Genomic DNA, 19,007 nt, shown 5'->3' with positions numbered 1-19,007 from the left:
AATCCATTCTCTCCTACCCCTCGATAATTCCGGTTGCTCTCTTCTGAAGCCCCTCAATGGCTGCAGTAAGCTTGATGTGCGTCAGCAGTCCGGAACTGTGCCCAGGATTCTAAGTGTGGTTGAACCAATGGTTCAGTAGTTCAATTTGAAATATCTCCGATTGCATTGTGTACAGTGAATAACTTTGAAGTGTCCTGCCTGTTATGTGGACCAGCATGGGAACTGTTTTGTCAACAGAGCGCACAAACAGCAATGAGATCAATAACTATTACATTACAAATGAGTGGTTCCATCAATCCAATCAATTTATCCTAATGTGTAGCTTCCTTAGGGATATAGATTTGATGTAGTACTGAGTCAATACAGAATCACAGAATCTTTACAATGCAGATGGGGGCCATTCACCCATCGAGTCTGAACCGGCTCACTGCAAGTGCATTCTGCCTAGTCCCACTCCCCTGCCGTATCCCCATTACCTGGGACATTCTCTCTTTTTAGATAGCAATACCTCGCTCGAACCTGCCTCCACCACCCTCTCAACAGTGTCTAGAAATTCCAGGTTTGTTGCCAAGTCAGTGTCGCGTCACCTAATTTCCATGTGGGTCACTACAAATGGTCTCTATACAGCCGGATCGGCGAGGAGAATAACATCTACTAGAGTTCAGCTTCGGCCACTAACCGTGATTCTTACTATGGATAGGACAGCTCAGTGATGATGCTCATTATTGGGATAGAATCCACACAGTGCAGAAGGAGGCCATTCAGCCCATCGAGTCTGCGCTGAACCCTCTGAAAGAGCATCCTACCTAGGCCCACTGTGCCACTTTATCCCCATTACCCCACCTAGACTGCACATCCTTAGACACCAAGGAGCACTTTTAGCATGGCCAATTCATCTAACCTGCACATAGAACATAGAACAGTACAGCACAGAACAGGCCCTTCGGCCCTCGATGTTGTGCCGAGCAATGATCACCCTACTCAAACCCACGTATCCACCCTATACCCGTAACCCAACAACCCCCCCCTCCCCTTAACCTTACTTTTTAGGACACTACGGGCAATTTAGCATGGCCAATCCACCTAACCCGCACATCTTTGGACTGTGGGAGGAATCCGGAGCACCCGGAGGAAACCCACGCACGCACGGGGAGGACGTGCAGACTCCGCACAGACAGTGACCCAGCCGGGAACCGAACCTGGGACCCTGGAGTTGTGAAGCATTTATGCTAACCACCATGCTACCGTGCTGCCCCTTTGCACTGTGGGAGGAAACCAGAGCAAAAACCAACACAGACATGGGGAGAAAGTGTAAACTCCATACAGTCAAGGCCGGAATCGAACCCGGGTCCCTGCGGCTGTGAGTTACCCATGCTAACCATTGTGCCGCCCAATGTGATCATGATACACTCATGAGCAATTGCCACTTGAGCGAACTACCAATTTGCCAATTGTTGCCAATCTCAACGCTCTTCCCGTTGGGCGTGGGCATAAATGTAAAACTGGCACGGACTGACCATCAGAACATCTAATGCAGTGTCCAGCTGAACGTCTTAGGGTGCTTCACACAGACAGTGAACAACTTTTAAATGTAATGATTATTGACCAGCTCAGCAGTCAGTTTTCCCACATCAGGATCCCAGCGATACTAGTCAGTTGAATGACTCATTTTGATGATGTTGGTTGACGGAGGGAAATAAAGAAAGAATTGTCGGCTCTCCCTGTGGCTGCCGTGAGATCCTTGACCTACACTGAAGCCACTGAAATAGGCCCATTATCTGTGTCTCATCTACACTTTCCCTCTACACTGCACCGTCAATCGACATAATGTGCTCAAGTCAAGATTTTGGGCCAAAATTTTCTGGCTGTTCCCGCCAGCGTAAGATGTCCCACCGACGGCAACCCCACCCCCGTCACTGCCGGGGTACCCATGGCGGAGGTTGTGAACAATAGTAAAACCTGTCGACAGGAGCGGGACCGATCGAGCCCGTCTCCGCCCGCCTCCATCGTCACAGAGCACGCCGTGGGGTGGGGGATTGGGGGGGTGTAGTAATCCACGGGAGGCAGGAGTTCCGTCACCACACCAATATTTATTTACAATAACGATATTACAGGAGCAGCTACAAACAGTGCTGCTAGCAGTCCAGTCAACTTAAGACTGCCCACAAAGCCTACACAGGTGCTTATATGGGCCCCCTCAATGAGCTATCATTGAGGGAGCTCATACTCCAATTGGCCAACCAATAAAGCCAATTGGAGTTCATTACAGGGGGGGGGGGGGGGGGGGGTAAAATCCAACCCTTGGAATGAGACGGCAACACAGCACCTTCAGACGAGAGACTGAAATCATTAAAAACCTAGGAAAGTGGGGTCCTAATTTTGACTTTTTGGTCTGATGAAATGTTGGGGGGGGGGGGGGGTGGTTTGGTGAAGGCATTTACTATAAACAGGCCCCGACGCTGTGCAAGTATTGTGGTGTCATTATAAAAGAGGGTGTTTTTTGCTATCTAAATGACTGGAGTTTTGATGAAGGATCTCTGCCCTGAAATGTCAAATCTGTTCTTTCTCTCCGCAGACGCGACCAGCATTTCCTGTTTTCCATTGTGGATTGCTCTAATCTTGAGTTCGAAAAATTAGTTTTAATTGTTTAGCCTTGAACTATCTTTCAGCCGAAACCTAACGGACAAACCCGAGAAGTGAGATCTCGAGACTAAAAAGAAAAGATGCCCCAAGAACACTGCTGAAAACAAAGCTTACACGTATCCTTCAGTCGAGATTTATGCAACGTGATCTTGCCAAAAGTTTCATGTTTTGTCTCCAGACATTCTCTTGTGTAACACTAACAATTTGGGTTATGCCTGGGCTGAATTTTTTGAAAATTTATAATATCTCTGTCATGTTAATTCCCTCATTTTTCTCAGGGTGTTATATTTTAGTATCTGGAAAACCGAACGGTTGTTGTGTCTTTTTTTTGTGATCCCCAGACGCTGGGTCAGTAAAAGACACACTTCTGATCCGTAGGGAGCGTGAGATCCCAAGAAATTGTCTTGCGCCAAAACCTGGAAGTTGTGTCTTTGGGCTCCGATGCCTTTTCGGAGTGAGGATGATTCTGTGATCACAAACCGACCGAGTGTAGCATTCCTGAATATACACACGTTGTAGATCAGGCATTGTCAAACTCAGGGGCGCGATTCCCAGGTGGCTCGCGGGTGGGTGTCGAGAGACTGGCGGAGCCGTCCGTCGTGGCGCTCCCGATCGCGCAAATCCGCTGCAACAGCCGGCTTTTAATAATGCCGGCTGCGTGCGGCCGTCAAAATGGCCAGAAACAGTTTTTTAAAAAAATTCGGCCGCACTGCGCATGCGTGCCCGATTATCGGTGCACGTGCCCAACTAGGTGCACCGAAGATCGGGCACGCATGCGCAGAGCGGCTGCATTTTTAAAAATATATGGTCGCAGCCTTTTTTTCAAGTTCGGGAAGCCAAAGGGACAATTGGGGCCAAAGGGACCCAAAACCATTTTCTCCATTTTGGTCAGCAACAAACAAGGTAAGAGAAAATGGTGGGTTGGGTAGATCGGCCAGCATAGGTCACGAAGGTCGGCCGGCCTGGGACGCGAAGGTTGGCTGGTGTGGGTCGCGAAGGTCGGCCGTCGTGGTTCCCGAAGGTTGGCCGGCGTGGGTCGCGAAGGTCGGCCGGCGTGGTCGCGAAGGTCGGCCAGAGTTGGTCGGGAAGGTCGGCCGGCGTGGGTCGCGAAGGTTGGCCAGCGTGGGTTGGGAAGGTCGGCCGGCGTGGTTGCGAAGGTCGGCCGACGTGGTCGCGAAGGTCGGCCAGAGTGGGTCGGGAAGGTTGGCCGGCGTGGGTCGTGAAGTTTGGCCAGCGTGGGTCGCGAATGTCGGCCGGCGTGGGTCGGAAGGTCGGCCGGTTGGGCCCCAAAGGTTGGCTGGTTGGTAAAAATGGGTCCCCGGGGGGGGGTTGAAAAACACTGGTATGGATTGCTGAAAAGAACGAGGAAATGAAGTAAATGGATACGTGCACATATTACGGGTCATAAGCGGCAATGGTGGGCTGAGGGATGGGTCGCGTCACGATCATGCGGAAGTCCCCAGTTGTCTAAGCTCGAGTAATCTGCCCCATTGAAAAGGCAGCATGGTGGCACAGTGGGTTAGCCCTGTTGACTCACGGCACCGAGGTCCCAGGTTCGATCCCGGCTCTGGGTCACTGTCCGTGTGGAATTGGCACATACTCCCTGTGGGTTTCGCCCCACAACCCATAGATATGCAGGCTAGGTGGATTGGCCTTGCTAAATTGCCCCTTAATCGGAAAAAAAAAATGAATTGGGTACTCTAAATTTTAAAAACACCAAAAAAATCTCCCCCATTGAATCACTCTGCCTCTCGCCCTCTCTCCTCCACCTTTAAGATGCATCCGTAAAACATATCCCCTTGGTCTGTCTCACTACCTCCTTATGTGACTCGACGTCAGGTTCTTCTTGATAATGCTCCTGCGAGGAACCCTGGAACTCTTTACTATGTGCAAGGTGTTCCCTCATTGCAAGTTGTATGTAAAGAACGGCCTTGGGAAGGACGAGCAAAGCAGGAGCAGTAGAGAGGAAAGGATCGAGCAACCAAAAGCACTCATGGTCGCCTGAAAGGATTAATGTAATCACTGCTATCAGTTGCACTTACTCTCTCGTTACTTTGTGTAACTAGTTATAATTGCCTATTAAAATTACCGATTACAATCATATTTGCCGTCTCATCGATATTAATCTCCAGTTAATATGGTGCTATAAAGTGGTGAATCAATAGTGGAGGGGGCGTGATTGCGAGAGCACCTTCTGAAGGATTAGGTTTCATTCCCTTTACATGGCAAAGGGGCACATTGGGTGAGTAGACACCCAAGAACTCGCTCAGAATGGCCTTTGTCACTCTTGGCCTCTCAGATACTAACAGGAAGGCCCCGGCCAGCTTCGAGTACCTTTGTGAGAAAAGTGGACCTGCACCTGTGAAGTGGGCAAAGTGTGATCCTGAAGTCGCGCGAGTGTGGGAAATTGACCGTTTCTCGTTACGTTCACATCCATTTTATGTCAAGTAAAGGGGTTGCACGAGGGTCCTTTCTGGTCCGCCTTCGGTGAAGGGAGGAGAATGCAAGTGGCTGAAAGGTGTGATGTTTCAGGAGGCGGGGGGCTGGCTTTCGCTCTGGAATGCTTTGCGCAGCGAGTTTCACCTGAAAGACGACACCTGGAATTCATCGACCCGGAGTTGGGCCTCGAGCCTTGTCTCTTTAAAACCAAGGGGGAGCTGCAGGGGCCAATCAGAGGAGCTCCTCCCGGTCAGCACCTTCTCGTGAAGTTCATGGGCTGTGGCTCCCTGACTGAGTCAAACGAAACCGAGTGAATGTATCAAACTTGTAGATGGAAGGATGTGTTTCAATTGTAATAGCGCACTTAATTCCCTGTATTTTTCTTGCTGTCGGGTCTATCTCTGCTGTTTCATTATCACGAGAGTCCAGTACATCCTATCGGGGAGAGGGGGGGAATCTCCTGCTCGATCGAATGTAACTTTGTGGACAACTGGTGGAAACTGGCTTAACTGGTGTTCACACCACTCTGCAATGGTTTCCAGCAACAGGAGGAGACCATTCAGCCCCTCCAGCCTGAGCGGCCAGGGGAAATGGCGCACAAAGAATTAGTATAAGCTTCTGTGAGCTGCTTTTGCAAAAACACACAATTAGTTCTGTCCGGGGAAGGTGGGGGATTTAATGAGCATCTGAATTTGGCTTCATGATGTGATGAAAAGGTGGTTTTGTTGCACTATCGTCGGCTGAGGTTTTGGGTTACACCTGCTTTGCCGTTACTTTGGGAGTTGGACAGATGAGGAACTGGGCTGGAATGTTGCTGCCAAAATGACGATGAAGCTCATCGTGCTGTCCATCATTTCTGGATGAATGATGTAGCAGTTGGAGCAGATGTCTGGTTAAATCCAGATAGCCGTACAGCCGCTGCCCGGTGGTGCCCCCAGAACGGTTGGCTTTGTGGAAATGGCATTGTTGTGTCTGTCTCTGAGTTCATAATGCAGCCAAGCAGGTTTATTAGCTGCCTGCAAATCCTTGCAATACACCTGATGGCAGGTGGTATTGCAGTCTGTTACGGTCTGCTGCCACCATATATGTTGGAGGTCTTCATGTAGGCCTTGAGGAATCTGTCTCTGTGTTATCTATGCTGAACAGGATATTGACAATGGCAAGGGTTCTGGTTGAATACAACGACATGAAAATTATTTCAGGTTCTGCACAGACGTTGACCTAACCTGGTTCCGAACAATTATGTAGGTTAATTGCCTGACTCACCGGCCGGGATATTCCAACCTCCCTACTCCCACTCCACCCCCCTCCCACTCCCCCGCCACTCCACCCCCCTCCCACTCCCCCCGCCACTCCTCCCTCTCCTACTCCCCCTCCACCCCCTCCTACTCCCCCTCCACCCCCTCCTACTCCCCCTCCACCCCCCTCCTACTCCCCCGTCACTCCCCCTCCTACTCCCCGCCACTCCTCCCTCTCCTACTCCCCCTCCACCCCCCTCCTACTTCCCCGTCACTCCCCCTCCTACTCCCCCGTCACTCCCCTGTCACTCCCCCTTCTCCTACTCCCCCTCCACCCCCCTCCCACTCCCCCACCACTCCTCCCTCTCCTACTCCCCCTCCACCCCCCCCTCCCACTCCCCCCTCTCCTACTGCCACTCCCCCCCCTCCACCCCCCTCCCACTCCCCCGCCACTCCTCCCTCTCCTACTCCCCCACCACCCCCGCTCCCACTCCCCTGCCACTCCCCCTCCACCCCCACAACGGGTTTTCCCTGGCAGAGGCAGCTTGCTATTGGCTTCCAGTGGGATCTTCCGGTCGTTGAAATCTACAACGTTTGCACGGCCAGTATGCCCCTGGCACGAGTAGGCTTCGAATGATGAACATCTAACATTTCATCCTCCAGCCTCGTTACCATACAGCTTCTTAAAGGAGCATCTCATTGTCTGCATTGATGTGCATAAAACACCACAACAGGTGGTTAGAGCGGGAGAATTTCCTGCTCTGCCACGCTACAGGAGGCAACGGCAAACGATTGCAGTGCTTTGCCAAGCATCGTCATGGGACAATCCAGTGGAAGTCCACGATGACGAACATCCTCTTTGGGCATGGTCCCTGAAGGAGGAGGAGGAGGTGTCTGTCTCATCATTGATGTGCATTGAACTGTGTGAACATAAGCGCCTGAGAAATAGGATCAGGAGTAGGCCATTCGGCCCATCGCTCCTGCTCCACCATTTGTTAAGTTCTTGGTTGAATCATGAAGCTGTGTTTCTGTGGTCAGTATGAGCTAATCCCACGGCAGATGTTTAAAGCTTGTAATTGCAAGGATATATATCCTATTAATGATGTGGTCAGTGTGACAGAAAGTGTGGGGCCCCTCTCCTTCACGTTCTTTTCGGAATGACTTTTAAAATAAATGTTTTCACTTTTATTTTCAGCCCCTTTTTTTTTCTCCATACCTCTCCTCCTAATTCAATCTCTCTTTCCTTGATTTTTCAATCTGTACCTGATCTGACAAAGAATTGACCCCCTTTAATTTACCCTCCGGCCCCTATTCCCCATCTCATTGCTTACGGATTAACCCTGTCGGTTGCCAGGGGTCAATCCCTGTTCCCTCAGCTTGCAGCTGCCCTGTTCCCCCCTCGCTGCACCACTACCAGGTCGTACTCGCCACAAAATACTTTTGAGATGAGAGGTGCAGGGACGGTCCAACCTAACAGGAGATGTTCTTAGTTTTTAAAAAAATTTAAAAACTTGTGGTCACCCAGAATACCAACAAACGCAAAATCCTGCAGCTGCCGGAAAGCCGAAATAAAAACAGGAACCGGTGGAAAATCTCAGCGGGTCTGACACAGAACTCGGCTCCAAAGAAGAGTCACATTGGATTTGAAACGTTAACCGTGTTTCTCTCTCCACAGATGCTGCCAGACCTGCTGAGCTCTTCCAGCGCTTTCTGTTTTCATGCGTTGTTATCCACCCCCAGTTGCCTTTTGAGATGGTGGCGGTGAGCTGCCTTCTTGAACCACTGCATTCCGCGGCGACTGTGGTTTTTCACGGAAAGCTGAGTGGCTTCCTCGGCAGTTTGGGCACATTGTCTTGGGGCTGGAGTTACATGTAGGGCAGACCAGATAAGGGTGGCAGATTTATTACCTCTACTGGGGCTGGTTTAGCACACTGGGCTAAATCGCTGGCTTTTATCGCAGACCGAGGCAGGCCAGCAGCACGGTTCGATTCCCGTACCAGCCTCCCCGAACAGGCGCAGGAATGTGGCGACTAGGGGCTTTTCACAGTAACTTCATTCGAAGCCTACTCGTGACAATAAGCGATTTTCATTTCATTTCATTCATTCATTTCATTTCATTTTCACCTCAAAGGACGTGCGTGAACCAAGATAGGTTTTTACAACAATCTTCATTATCACCATCGTTGATACTGATATTTTTTTTCTTTTGGTTCAACCAATGTGAGCGTCGCTCGCTGGCTGGACCGACATTTGTTGCCTCATCCCTAAATGCTGTCCTTCAACTGAGTGGCTTGCTAGACCATTTCAGAGGGCATTTTTCTTAAGGATCAACCACATTGCTGTGGATCTGGAGCAACATGTGGGCCTGACCAGGTAAGGGTGGCAGATTTCCTTCCCGAGAGGGACATTAATGAACCAGGTTTATTTCTTTTTTAAAAATATTTTTATTCTCCTTTTTCACATTTTCTCCCAAATTTGCACCCACCAACAATAATCAGTAACGTCAATCCCCATACCAATAACAATGATCCCATCCTCCCACCAAACCCCAAACATTAGCCCGTATGTTAACATAAACAAATGACAAAAAGGAATCAGGAATCACTCATAGTCACCATTAACACACACAGTCCCCCTCCCCACAACCCTTCCAACCAACCCCCCCAACTAATGTTCGATGTTATCCGGTTCTTGAAAGTGCATAATGAATAATGCCCATGAATTGTAGAACCCCTCCATCCTTCCCCTCAGTTCAAACTTAACCTTCTTAAGAGTCAAGAATTCCAGCAGGTCCCCCCGCCACGCCAGGGCACAGGGTGGAGAGGTTGATCTCCACCCTAACAGGATCCGCCTTCGGGCGATCAACGAGGCGAAGGCTACATCTGCCTCCGCACCCGATTCCAACCCTGGCCGGTCAGACACCCCGAATATGGCCTCCCGAGGGCCCGGGTCCAGTTTCACGTGCACCACTTTAGAGATTATCCTAAACACCTCCTTCCACTAATTCTCTAGCTTTGGACAGGACCATATGAACGTGATTAGCGGGGCAGCCCCCTCAACGTTCACACACATCTTCCAAGAATTCCTTCAAAGAATCGGCTCATCCTCGCCCTTGTGAGGTGTGTTCTATACACCACCTTCAGCTGTATCAGCCCCAACCTCGCACACGAGGTGGAGGCATTCACTCTCTGGAGCACCTCACACCAGACCCCCTCCTCTATAACCTCGCCCAACTCTTCCTCCCACTTTGCTTTGATCCCTTCCAGTGGTGCCTTCTCCTCTTCCAAAATAGCTCCGTAAACTGCTGACACTAGAACCAGGTTTATTTAAATAACCCAATTGCCAGAGTGGAATTTGAGCACACGCCTCAAGAATTATTAGTAGACATCTCTGGATTACTATTCCAGCAATATAACCGCTATGCTCCCGCCTTCTGCTACAGCGAGCATTAAAGTAAGTAAAGGCGCCCATAATGCCAGATGACCATGGGCTGCTTTCCCCTTTTGAGGGGGAGAGCTGACTGGAGGTGATTTAACCAGAGGGTCATCACACCTCGGGCGAGGGGCAAGGTTGAGAAGGCGGGGCCTTCATGGATAACCTCAGCCGGGAATCCGAGACATTTCAACTGGAAGGCACATGTCCCTTACGTTGGACCAACACTGACCCAATTTCCACGTAAGAAGGAGAATGCAGTGGGTATCAACGTGAGCATCGCTACATTCTCTATGTAGGCACGTCACATCTATATTCTCAAGCATGTTATCTTGGGTCCATTCACAAGATCTTTGCAGACGCTCGAACAGAGGTCGTGGACCACACACACCTACAAAGCCCAAGGATGGATGAGCTCCTCGTCTTGTTTCTAGGCACTGCCCAGCAAGACTCCCCGTGCCATCCCCACTGTGCCAGGTTGGCTGATATTATTCGGCATGGTAAGAGGGAGGCAAACACTGGCCGAGGACCCCCTGTACTGTATTCACAAAAATCAGTCAAAGCTCCCGCACTTGCTTCAACTTATTGACCACTTAAGGTTCAACCAACCTTGGGGTCCTATTTGACCCTGAACTGACCACCTTATTCTTATCTCCATCGCTGGTCTGCACCCCTGCCTCATCTGTTGCTGAACCCCTTATCCATGTCTTTGTTAGCTGTTTGTCAGCGATTGCAATGGCTGGCCTCACCCCTGTATAAACTTAATTTCATTTATTTTATTTAAATTCATCCATGTTATGTGGGCATTGCTGGCTGGACCAGCATTTGTTGCCCATCCCTAGACGCCTTTGAACTTGAACTGAGTGGCTTGCTTGGCCATTTCAAAGTCAACCACATTGCAGTGGATCTGGAGGCACATGTAGGCCAGACCAGGTGAAGAGGGCAGAAAGGGTATTTGTGAACCAGATGGGCTATTATGGTTTCATGGTCATCATTTGACTTTTAATTCCAGATGCTTATTCAGTTCAAATTTCCCCATCTGCCCAGGTGGGATTCGAAACAGGGTCCCCAGAACCAGAATCTCTGGATTACCAGTCCAATGACAATAACCACAACACCACTGTCTTCCCCTTGCTGCCAGCATATTGAACCGTTGATGTTAAAATTCTCTTCCTTATTTTCAAGTTCCTTGTACCCGTTATCCCTCCAACTTCCTCCGGTCCTACAACCCTCTGAAATCTCTCTGCTCTTCCAAATCTGGTCTCCTGCGCATTCCCGATTGTAATGGCTGCAAGATTGGCAGCTGTTCCTTCAGCAGCCTTGGTCCTAAGCTGTAGAATTCCCTCCCTAAACCTCTCTGCCTCTGTACCTCTTCTCCTTCAAACCAATTCTTGAACCAGGCTTTTGATTACCCATCCTAATAGTCCCTTGGTGTGGCTCAGCGTCAAATTTTGTTTGATGAAATTCCTTGTGAAGTGACTTGGGAGATTTTTTTTACTACATTAAAGGCGCTATTTAAATGCAAGTTGTTGTGCTTATATGTTGGTGTTGGATGCCATTGTTAGCCTCAATGGTGAATTCCCAATGACTGAACACCTTGTTGGGTCTTGCGATGCAGGTCCACAATGGCAGCTGAGGCAGGTAGTAGTGTTGGACAGCCCGCGGCCTGGGGGGGCCACATGCAGCCCATCAGGGTTCTGAGTGCGGCCATGAGACATTTTATACACTGTTGCCCACATGCAGGGTTGCCACATTCAGCTGATTTCTGTCCTTGTAGATTGTTCCTCTCGGTTTGACTGAAGTGATTTGCATGTAAAGCAAGGGCAAGTGAAGTGAGGAGCTTGCTGTTTGCTTGCAACATTGACTGTGAGAGCCGTGCGCTCCCTCTGCCTACAATCAAGCATAAATATTTATTTTGTTTTTACCATTTGAAGTTGATGACGGTCCTATTTATATATGAATGGTTGAGCATTTTCTACAACATTCATGAAATATTCAGCATGTATTAAATGTATTCAATCGTATTCAAGGCTCATGGTTAGTGAACAAGCCCGATTTAAATCCTGCGGCCCACAGGAGGGCCTCCTCATGGGGTCCATTCACTAACCTAGGCTGCCCATCACTGCAGTAGAGAGCTGAGTACTTTGTGGGACCAGGTACCACTACGAGATCATAGAAAGAGGAATGGTGGGGGCGGAACAAAAATTGGAGAAGGTGGGGAGGGGCAAAAGGGATGTGACAATAATATCCCATTGGGGAAAATAGAGTAATGCAACTTTCCCAACTAGTAAAAGTTTATATCTGCTATTTTACTGACCTTCATAGTTTGGATGTTGTAACCTCTATGCGGTGAGTTGTTATCAATGTGGATCTGTTTTCAACCCATCAAATTCTTCCTCTTTCAGCTGATCTCCAATGTACTGATCTTCTCGTGCACCAACATTGTCGGGGTCTGCACCCATTACCCAGCGGAGGTGTCCCAGAGGCAGGCATTTCAGGAGACGCGGGAATGCATCCAGGCGAGACTGCACTCACAGAACGAAAACCAACAGCAGGTAAGGATCCAGATGTCAGTCAAAGGGGCCAGATGTGCAGATCGCAATGGTCATGGTAACACCCCTTATCTATAAACACAGGGCGTCCCAAATTGCTTTACAGCCATTGAGGCACTTGTTAGAACATAGAACATTACAGCGCAGTACGGGCCCTTCGGCCCTCGATGTTGCGCCGACCCGTGAAACCGTCTGAAGCCTATCTGACCTACACTATTCCATTTTCTTCCATATGTCTATCCATTGACCACTTAAATGCCCTTAAATTTGGCAAGTCTACTACTGTTGCAGGCAGGGCGTTCCACACCCCTACTACTCTCTGAGTAAAGAAACTGCCTCTGACATCTGTCCTATATCTACCTATATCTACCTATTGTTGAATTCCCGTACCAGCCTCCCCGGACAGGCGCCGGAATGTGGCGACTAGGGGCTTTTCACAGTAACTTCATTTGAAGCCTACTTGTGACAATAAGTGATTTTCATTTTCAATTGTGTTAATCTAGAACAGCAAAATTCCACAGGCAGAATTGTAATAAAGAGCAGATAATTAGTGTTTGAGGCATAATTGGCCACGCTGAATTGCCCCTTCGTGCCCAAAAAGGTTAGTTAGGGTTACGGGGGGAGTTGGGATTATTGAGGCATAAATGTCCAGAATGCTAGGGAGATAGTGCCTAGAAAATGTAATTTTCTATGTACGCATTTATGTGGCCTTAGTTGAATGTTATTGATAAACTGCACCTCTAACACCCTCAGTACAGTATTGCACTGAGATGTCAGCCTGGGTTCTGGAATGGGGATTGAACCCATAACCTCTGGCCCAGAGGTGAGAGTACGCCCCATAATGATAAAACCACACTCGCACTGCTTGCATTTGATACGTCACCTTTAACACAGTAAAATGTTCCAAGATACTACACAGGAGTGTCGGGGGAGATGGTGGTGTAGTGGTAATCTTGCTGGACTGGTAACCCAGAGATCTCAAGCTAATGCTTTAGGGACGGGTTCAAATCCCACTACAGCAGCTGGAATTTTAAATTTGATTAATAGATCTGGAATATAAAGCTAGTCTCTCTCCGTGATGGTGACCACTAAACTATTGTCATGAAAACGCGTCTGGTTTAACAATCAATAATCTGCCATCCTTAGTCTGGTCTGTCCTACATGTGACTCCAGACCCGCAGCAATCTGGTTGACTCTTAACTGCCCTCTGAAACGGCCACTCTGGTGCATGGTGGGATTTGACATAATGCCCCCCTCAGAATCAGCTAATGCAGTGACAGTACCATGATGCCACTGTCATCATCTGACACAACGAACTTGGAAAGGGCATAGAACCCGCAGAATCCCTACCGTGCAGAAGGAGGTAATTCAGCCCATCAGATCGACACCAGCCCATCAGATCGACACCAGCCATCCGAAAGAGCATTCTACCTGGGCCCACTCCCCGCCCGTAACCCCAACTCACCTTTTTTGGACACTAAGGGGCAATTCAGCTAGGCCAATCCACCTAACCTGCCCACCTTTGGACTGTGGGAGGAAACCAGAGCACCCGGAGGAAACCCACACGGACTAGGATACAATGTGCAAAGTCCGCACAAATAGTCACCCAAGGACGGAATCGAACCTGGGTCCCGGGCGCTGTGAGGCAGCAGTGTTTTTTTTTAATAAACATTTTATTGAGGTTTTTTTGGCATTGGAACAGCAGCAATATAAACAATGTACATGAAAATATAAACATAGTGCAAATACCACCTCCCTCCCCAACAGATCCCACCATTAATTAACCCCCTAATCTACGCTAATCTAACCCCCCCCCCGGCTGTCACCTCCGGGTGATCCCTAACATTGACCCTCTCAGGGCAAACTTGATTTTCTCCAAACAGAGAAAGCTAGCCATGTCCGATAGCCAGGTCTCCGACTTCGGGGGCTTTGAGTCCCTCCAAGCCAATAGTATCCATCTCCGGGCTACCAAGGAAGCAAAGGCCAGAACACCTCAGCTTTGGTCATGCCCAGAACATGTGGACATGGTTTGCTGGTCCTCCCGCACATTTTGCGCACCTGTCTTCCACCCCAAAGAATCTGCTCTTCCGGGCCACTGTAATGTGAACGACCTTGAATTGTATCAGGCTGAGACTGGCACAAGTTGTGGTCGCATTGACTCTACTCAACGCGTCTGCCCAAAGGCCCTCCTCTATCTCACTTTCTCTTCTCCCCCCCCCCCCCCCCCCACCGCCACCACCACCGCCACCACCACCACCACCCCAAACCTGCCACTTCCTAATCATGGCTATGTTAGCCGCCCAGTAATAATTGCTAAAGTTTGGCAGCGCCAGCACTCCTTCTCCCCGACTCCGCTCAAGCATTACCCTCCTCACTTGCGGGGACATGCCCCCCTCACACGAAGCCCGCAATAACTTTATTGACCCGATTAAAAAAGGAGCGCGGAATGAAGATGGGCCGACATTGAAATACAAACAGGAATCTCGGGAGGACTGTCATTTTCACCGTTTGGAATCTCCCAGCTAGAGACAACGGGAGCACATCCCATCTCCGGAAATCATCTTTCCTCTGATCCACCAACCGGGCCAAGTTCAATTTATGTAGCCGGTCCCAATTCCGCACTACCTGAATACCTGAAACTGTCCCCGACCAATCTAAACGGCAGTTCCCCCAGTCGCCTTCCCTGACCCCTCACCTGGACCACAAACATCTCGCTCTTCCCCATATTGAGCTTATACCCCGAAAACCGTCTGAATTCCCCTAAAATTCTCATCTCAATAATCCCACTCAACCCGGTCAAAAGCTTTTTCCGCATCCATCGCGACCACTGCCTCCACCTCCCTACTCTCTGGCGGCATTATGATCACGTTTAACAGCCTTCTTACATTGGCCACCAGCTGCCTGCCCTTAACGACCCCCGTCTGATCCTCCACAATCACGTCCGGTACACAGTCCTCAATCATGGAGGGAAAAACTTTGGCCACCAATTTGGCGTCTACTTTCAACTGGGAAATCGGCCTGCAAGACCCACATAGCTCCGGGTTCTTGTCCCGTTTCAGGATAAGCAAAATCGTGGCCTGTGACATCGTCTGGGGCAGAACCCCTCTTTCCCTTACCTCATTAAACACCTTCATATCCCGGAGAACTCCGCTGGGTATCCGTCCGGACACGGGGCCTTACCCGACTGCATGGCCTTCAAGCCCTCCACTATCTCCTCCAACCCGATCGGGGCCCCCAGCCCTTCTACCAGCTCCCCGCCCACCTTTGGGAAAGTCAGCCCCTCCAGGAAGTGCCTCATCCCCTCCGGCCCCGCAGGGGGTTCCGACCTGTACAGCCTGCTGTAGAAATCCCCGAACGTTTTACTCACCCCTGCCGAATCCTCAACTAATCCCAGCCCCGTCAATAACTTTCCCTATTTCTCTAGCTGCCCCCCTCTTTCTGAGCTGCTGTGCAAGCATCCTGTTGGCCTTCTCACCATGCTCATTGATCACCCCCCTCGCCTTTCTGAGTTGTTCCACTGCCCTCCCTGTGGTTAACAAGCCGAACTCCGCCTGTAGCCTCCGCCATTCCCTTAAAAGCCCTATCTCTGGAGTCTCCGCGTACCTCCTGTCGACCTGTAGAATCTCTTTTACCAGTCGGTCCGTCTCTGCCCTGTCCATCCTGTCCCTGTGAGCCCGGATCAAGATCAGCTCTTGTCTCACCGCTGCCTTCAGCGCTTCCCAGACCACCACTGCTGAGACCTCCCCGTATTGTTTACCTGCAGGTAATTTTGTATGCATTTCCTCAGCCTCTCGCACACCGCTTCATCTGCCAATAGCCCAACATCTAACCTCCATTGCAGGCGCTAATTGCTATCTTTACTAACCTGCAGGTCAACCAATTGTGGAGCATGGTCCGAGATTGTGATCGCCGAGTACCCCGTGTCCACCACCCCTGCCACCAAGGCCCTACCCAAAACAAATAAATCGATCCGAGAGTATACCTTATGCACGTGGGAGTAGAAGGAGAACTCCTTCACCCTCGGCTGCCTGAATCTCCATGGATCCAACCCCCCATCTGCTCCATGAACCCTTTCAGTTCCTTTGCCATTGCTGACACCCTGCCCGTTCTCTAGCATGACCGATCCAGGCTGGGATCAATAACTGTATTAAAGTCCCCTCCCATGACCAACCTGTGAGAGTCCAGGTCCGGTATCTTCCCTAGCATCCTCTTTATAAATTCCACGTCATCCCAATTTGGTGCATATACATTAACCAGCACTAGCTTCATCCCCTCCAGCTTACCACTAACCATAATATATCGACCTCCCACATCCAAAACTATTCTACCCACCTCAAATATCACCCGCTTGTTAATCAAGATTGCAACCCCTCTGGTCTTTGTGTCCAGCCCCGAGTGGAAGACCTGACTGACCCAGCCTTTCCTCAATCTAACCTGGTCCACTACTCTAACGTGCGTGTCCTGCAACATCACCACGTCTGCCTTCAGTCCCCAAAGATGGGCGAACACGCGTGCACTCTTGACCGGCCCATTTAACCCTCGAACATTCCAGGTGATCAGCCTGGTTGGGGGTGCAAAGTGCCCCCTCCTTCTGCCTCCAACCCATGCGCCGTGCCTCCTCCAGCCCACCCCAGAAGCCCCGCCCCCGACCTTCTCTCTGTCCCCCAACCTAAGTCCCTCCCTCGTCAGCAGAACAACTCCCCCCCCCCCCCCCCCAGCAACACCACCCATACAATAAACTAAACATATGCACACCCCCACTGCGCTCCCGTGAGCTAGCTCACCCAGCTAGCTTGGTAGCTCCCGTCCCTGGCACCAGAAAGTCTCCCACCTATCGTTCCCTCACTCCCCTCCCCCCTGCTTGTACAAACAAATTCCCTCATCTAACAATCCCCACACAATCACCTAGCTGAAAGAGAAACACCGAAACCCAAACAAACACGTCTCCATCCCGTAAAAGTGCACATCAAAGAAAAAGGCATTGCCAACATTCACCAAAAAGAAAACACGAAAACGGAAAAAACTCCCCCCCCCCCCCCCCCCCCCTTCTTAAACAGAGCTCAAAAACAGAAGAGAAAAAAAACACCCAATATCCGCCAACAAGTTGCATCAAAGTTCGAGAGTTCTCAGTCCAGCACGTCTTCGAGCGACTCAAAATAATGATGCTGGTCCTCATATGTGACCCAGAGTTGAGCCGGATACAGAAGTCCAAACTTCACCTGTTTCTTGAAGAAGATTGACTTAACTTGGTTGAAGCCTGCCCTTTTCCTGACCACCTCCACACTCAGGTCCTGGTACCCCCGCAGGATGCTGTTGTCCCATTTACAGCTCCGCGTTCGCTTGGCCCACCGAAGAATACATTCCTTGTCCAGGAACCTGTGGAATCTCACCTCCACCATTGCACTCGGAGGGTCCCCCGTTCACGGCTTCCTCGAAACTGCTCTCTACGCCCTGTCCACCCTGTCCAAGGGTCGGGGGAATGTCCCCTCCCCCAGCAGCTTTTCAAACATACCCACTACATATGCCCCAGCATCAGCTCCCTCAGACCCCTCCGGGAGCCCAACGATCCTTGAGTTCTGCTGGCGGGACCTATTCTCTGGGCCCTCCACCTTCTCAAGAAACCTTTTCTGCTGGTCTCTCAGCATCCCCACCTCCAACTCCACCGCAGTTTGATGTTCGTCCTGCTCAGCCAGTGCCTTCTCTACCTTCTGATCCTGGGCGTCCAATCTGTGCTCCAGCCGATCAATCTACTCTTTAATCGGGTCCAGGCAGTCCCGTTTCTGCTCGGCAAAGCCGTCCTGGGTGACCTGCATCAACTGCTTCCGTTGATCGCTGGGCCGACATACCAGGGGTCCAGTCCTCGGCCATGATGTTTCCAGCTGCAGCTCCAGTACAGCTCTTGCCTATCGTTCTATTTCTGCCTTTTAGTGCACTTCTGGTTCTTTTCTCCATACGCCGGTGTGGAAACGGTGCCCAATTGCCTCAGCCTTCGACTTTAAGGCGTAAAACCGGAAAAAAGTCGGGAGCCACCACATGTGCGACTTACTCCTTCATAGCCGCCACCGGAAGTCCGTGAGGCAGCAGTGTTAACCACTGCGCCACCGTGTTGCCCTGAGAGAGCTGAAAAAATGTAAGTTGAGGGCGCAGGTGGACTTTGACTCACTGGGGGCAGCTGATCTCCGTCTTTGTGACAGCAACGTCCACGAGTCCCCTCGCATTCGTTGGTGGAGATACGGGGATGGAGGGAGGGGGAAGCTCGGTTGGTAGTGCAGAGGAGGAGCCTTTGTATTGTAATGTGATTCTGGAATGGTGGCTGAGGCCTGCAGGGAGCAAATTTAGTTGGGGGGGGGGGGGTGTCAAAGAAGATATGCCAAGGATGGGAGAGGGTCTGGATTTTAATGGAGAAAATGAAAGGTGGGGTGAGGATGTGACTGTGTGGACTGTTAGCTGTAAACCAAAAACAATTGAAGCTACTTGGGAATTAAAAAGATAATTCGAATTTATATTGTGTTTCTTTCCCAACAAAAGACTACAGTGTTGTTTTATTCTATTTGATCAGTTCAAGTTGTTGAATAATTCAAGTTTTATTTTTAACAAGAATGTCTAATTATCAGTAAACTGTAGCACGCCGAGGGAAAAGTGGGTGCAGCTCATTGTGATGAGGACCTGAATAATTCATCGGATACGTTTAAATGATATGAAT

The 19,007-nt window shown here is 50.1% G+C and overlaps 1 protein-coding gene across 2 annotated transcripts in view; it reads left to right on the top strand.

Moving 5' to 3' along the window:
- adcy5 (adenylate cyclase 5) overlaps positions 1 to 19,007 on the top strand; it is a 403,818-nt gene that overhangs the window by 176,810 nt on the left and 208,001 nt on the right. For both annotated transcript variants that reach the window (XM_038790092.1, XM_038790091.1), the window contains exon 2: positions 12,158 to 12,307. In XM_038790092.1, coding sequence (XP_038646020.1) covers positions 12,158 to 12,307 — 150 coding nt within the window. The remainder of the gene's footprint in view (positions 1 to 12,157; positions 12,308 to 19,007) is intronic.

Source organism: Scyliorhinus canicula, chromosome 2 (assembly GCF_902713615.1).
Source record: "Scyliorhinus canicula chromosome 2, sScyCan1.1, whole genome shotgun sequence".
Taxonomy (NCBI): Eukaryota; Metazoa; Chordata; class Chondrichthyes; order Carcharhiniformes; family Scyliorhinidae; genus Scyliorhinus; species Scyliorhinus canicula.
Note: the sequence above shows the minus strand (reverse complement) of the source record. Positions and strands in the feature narration are given on the sequence as shown.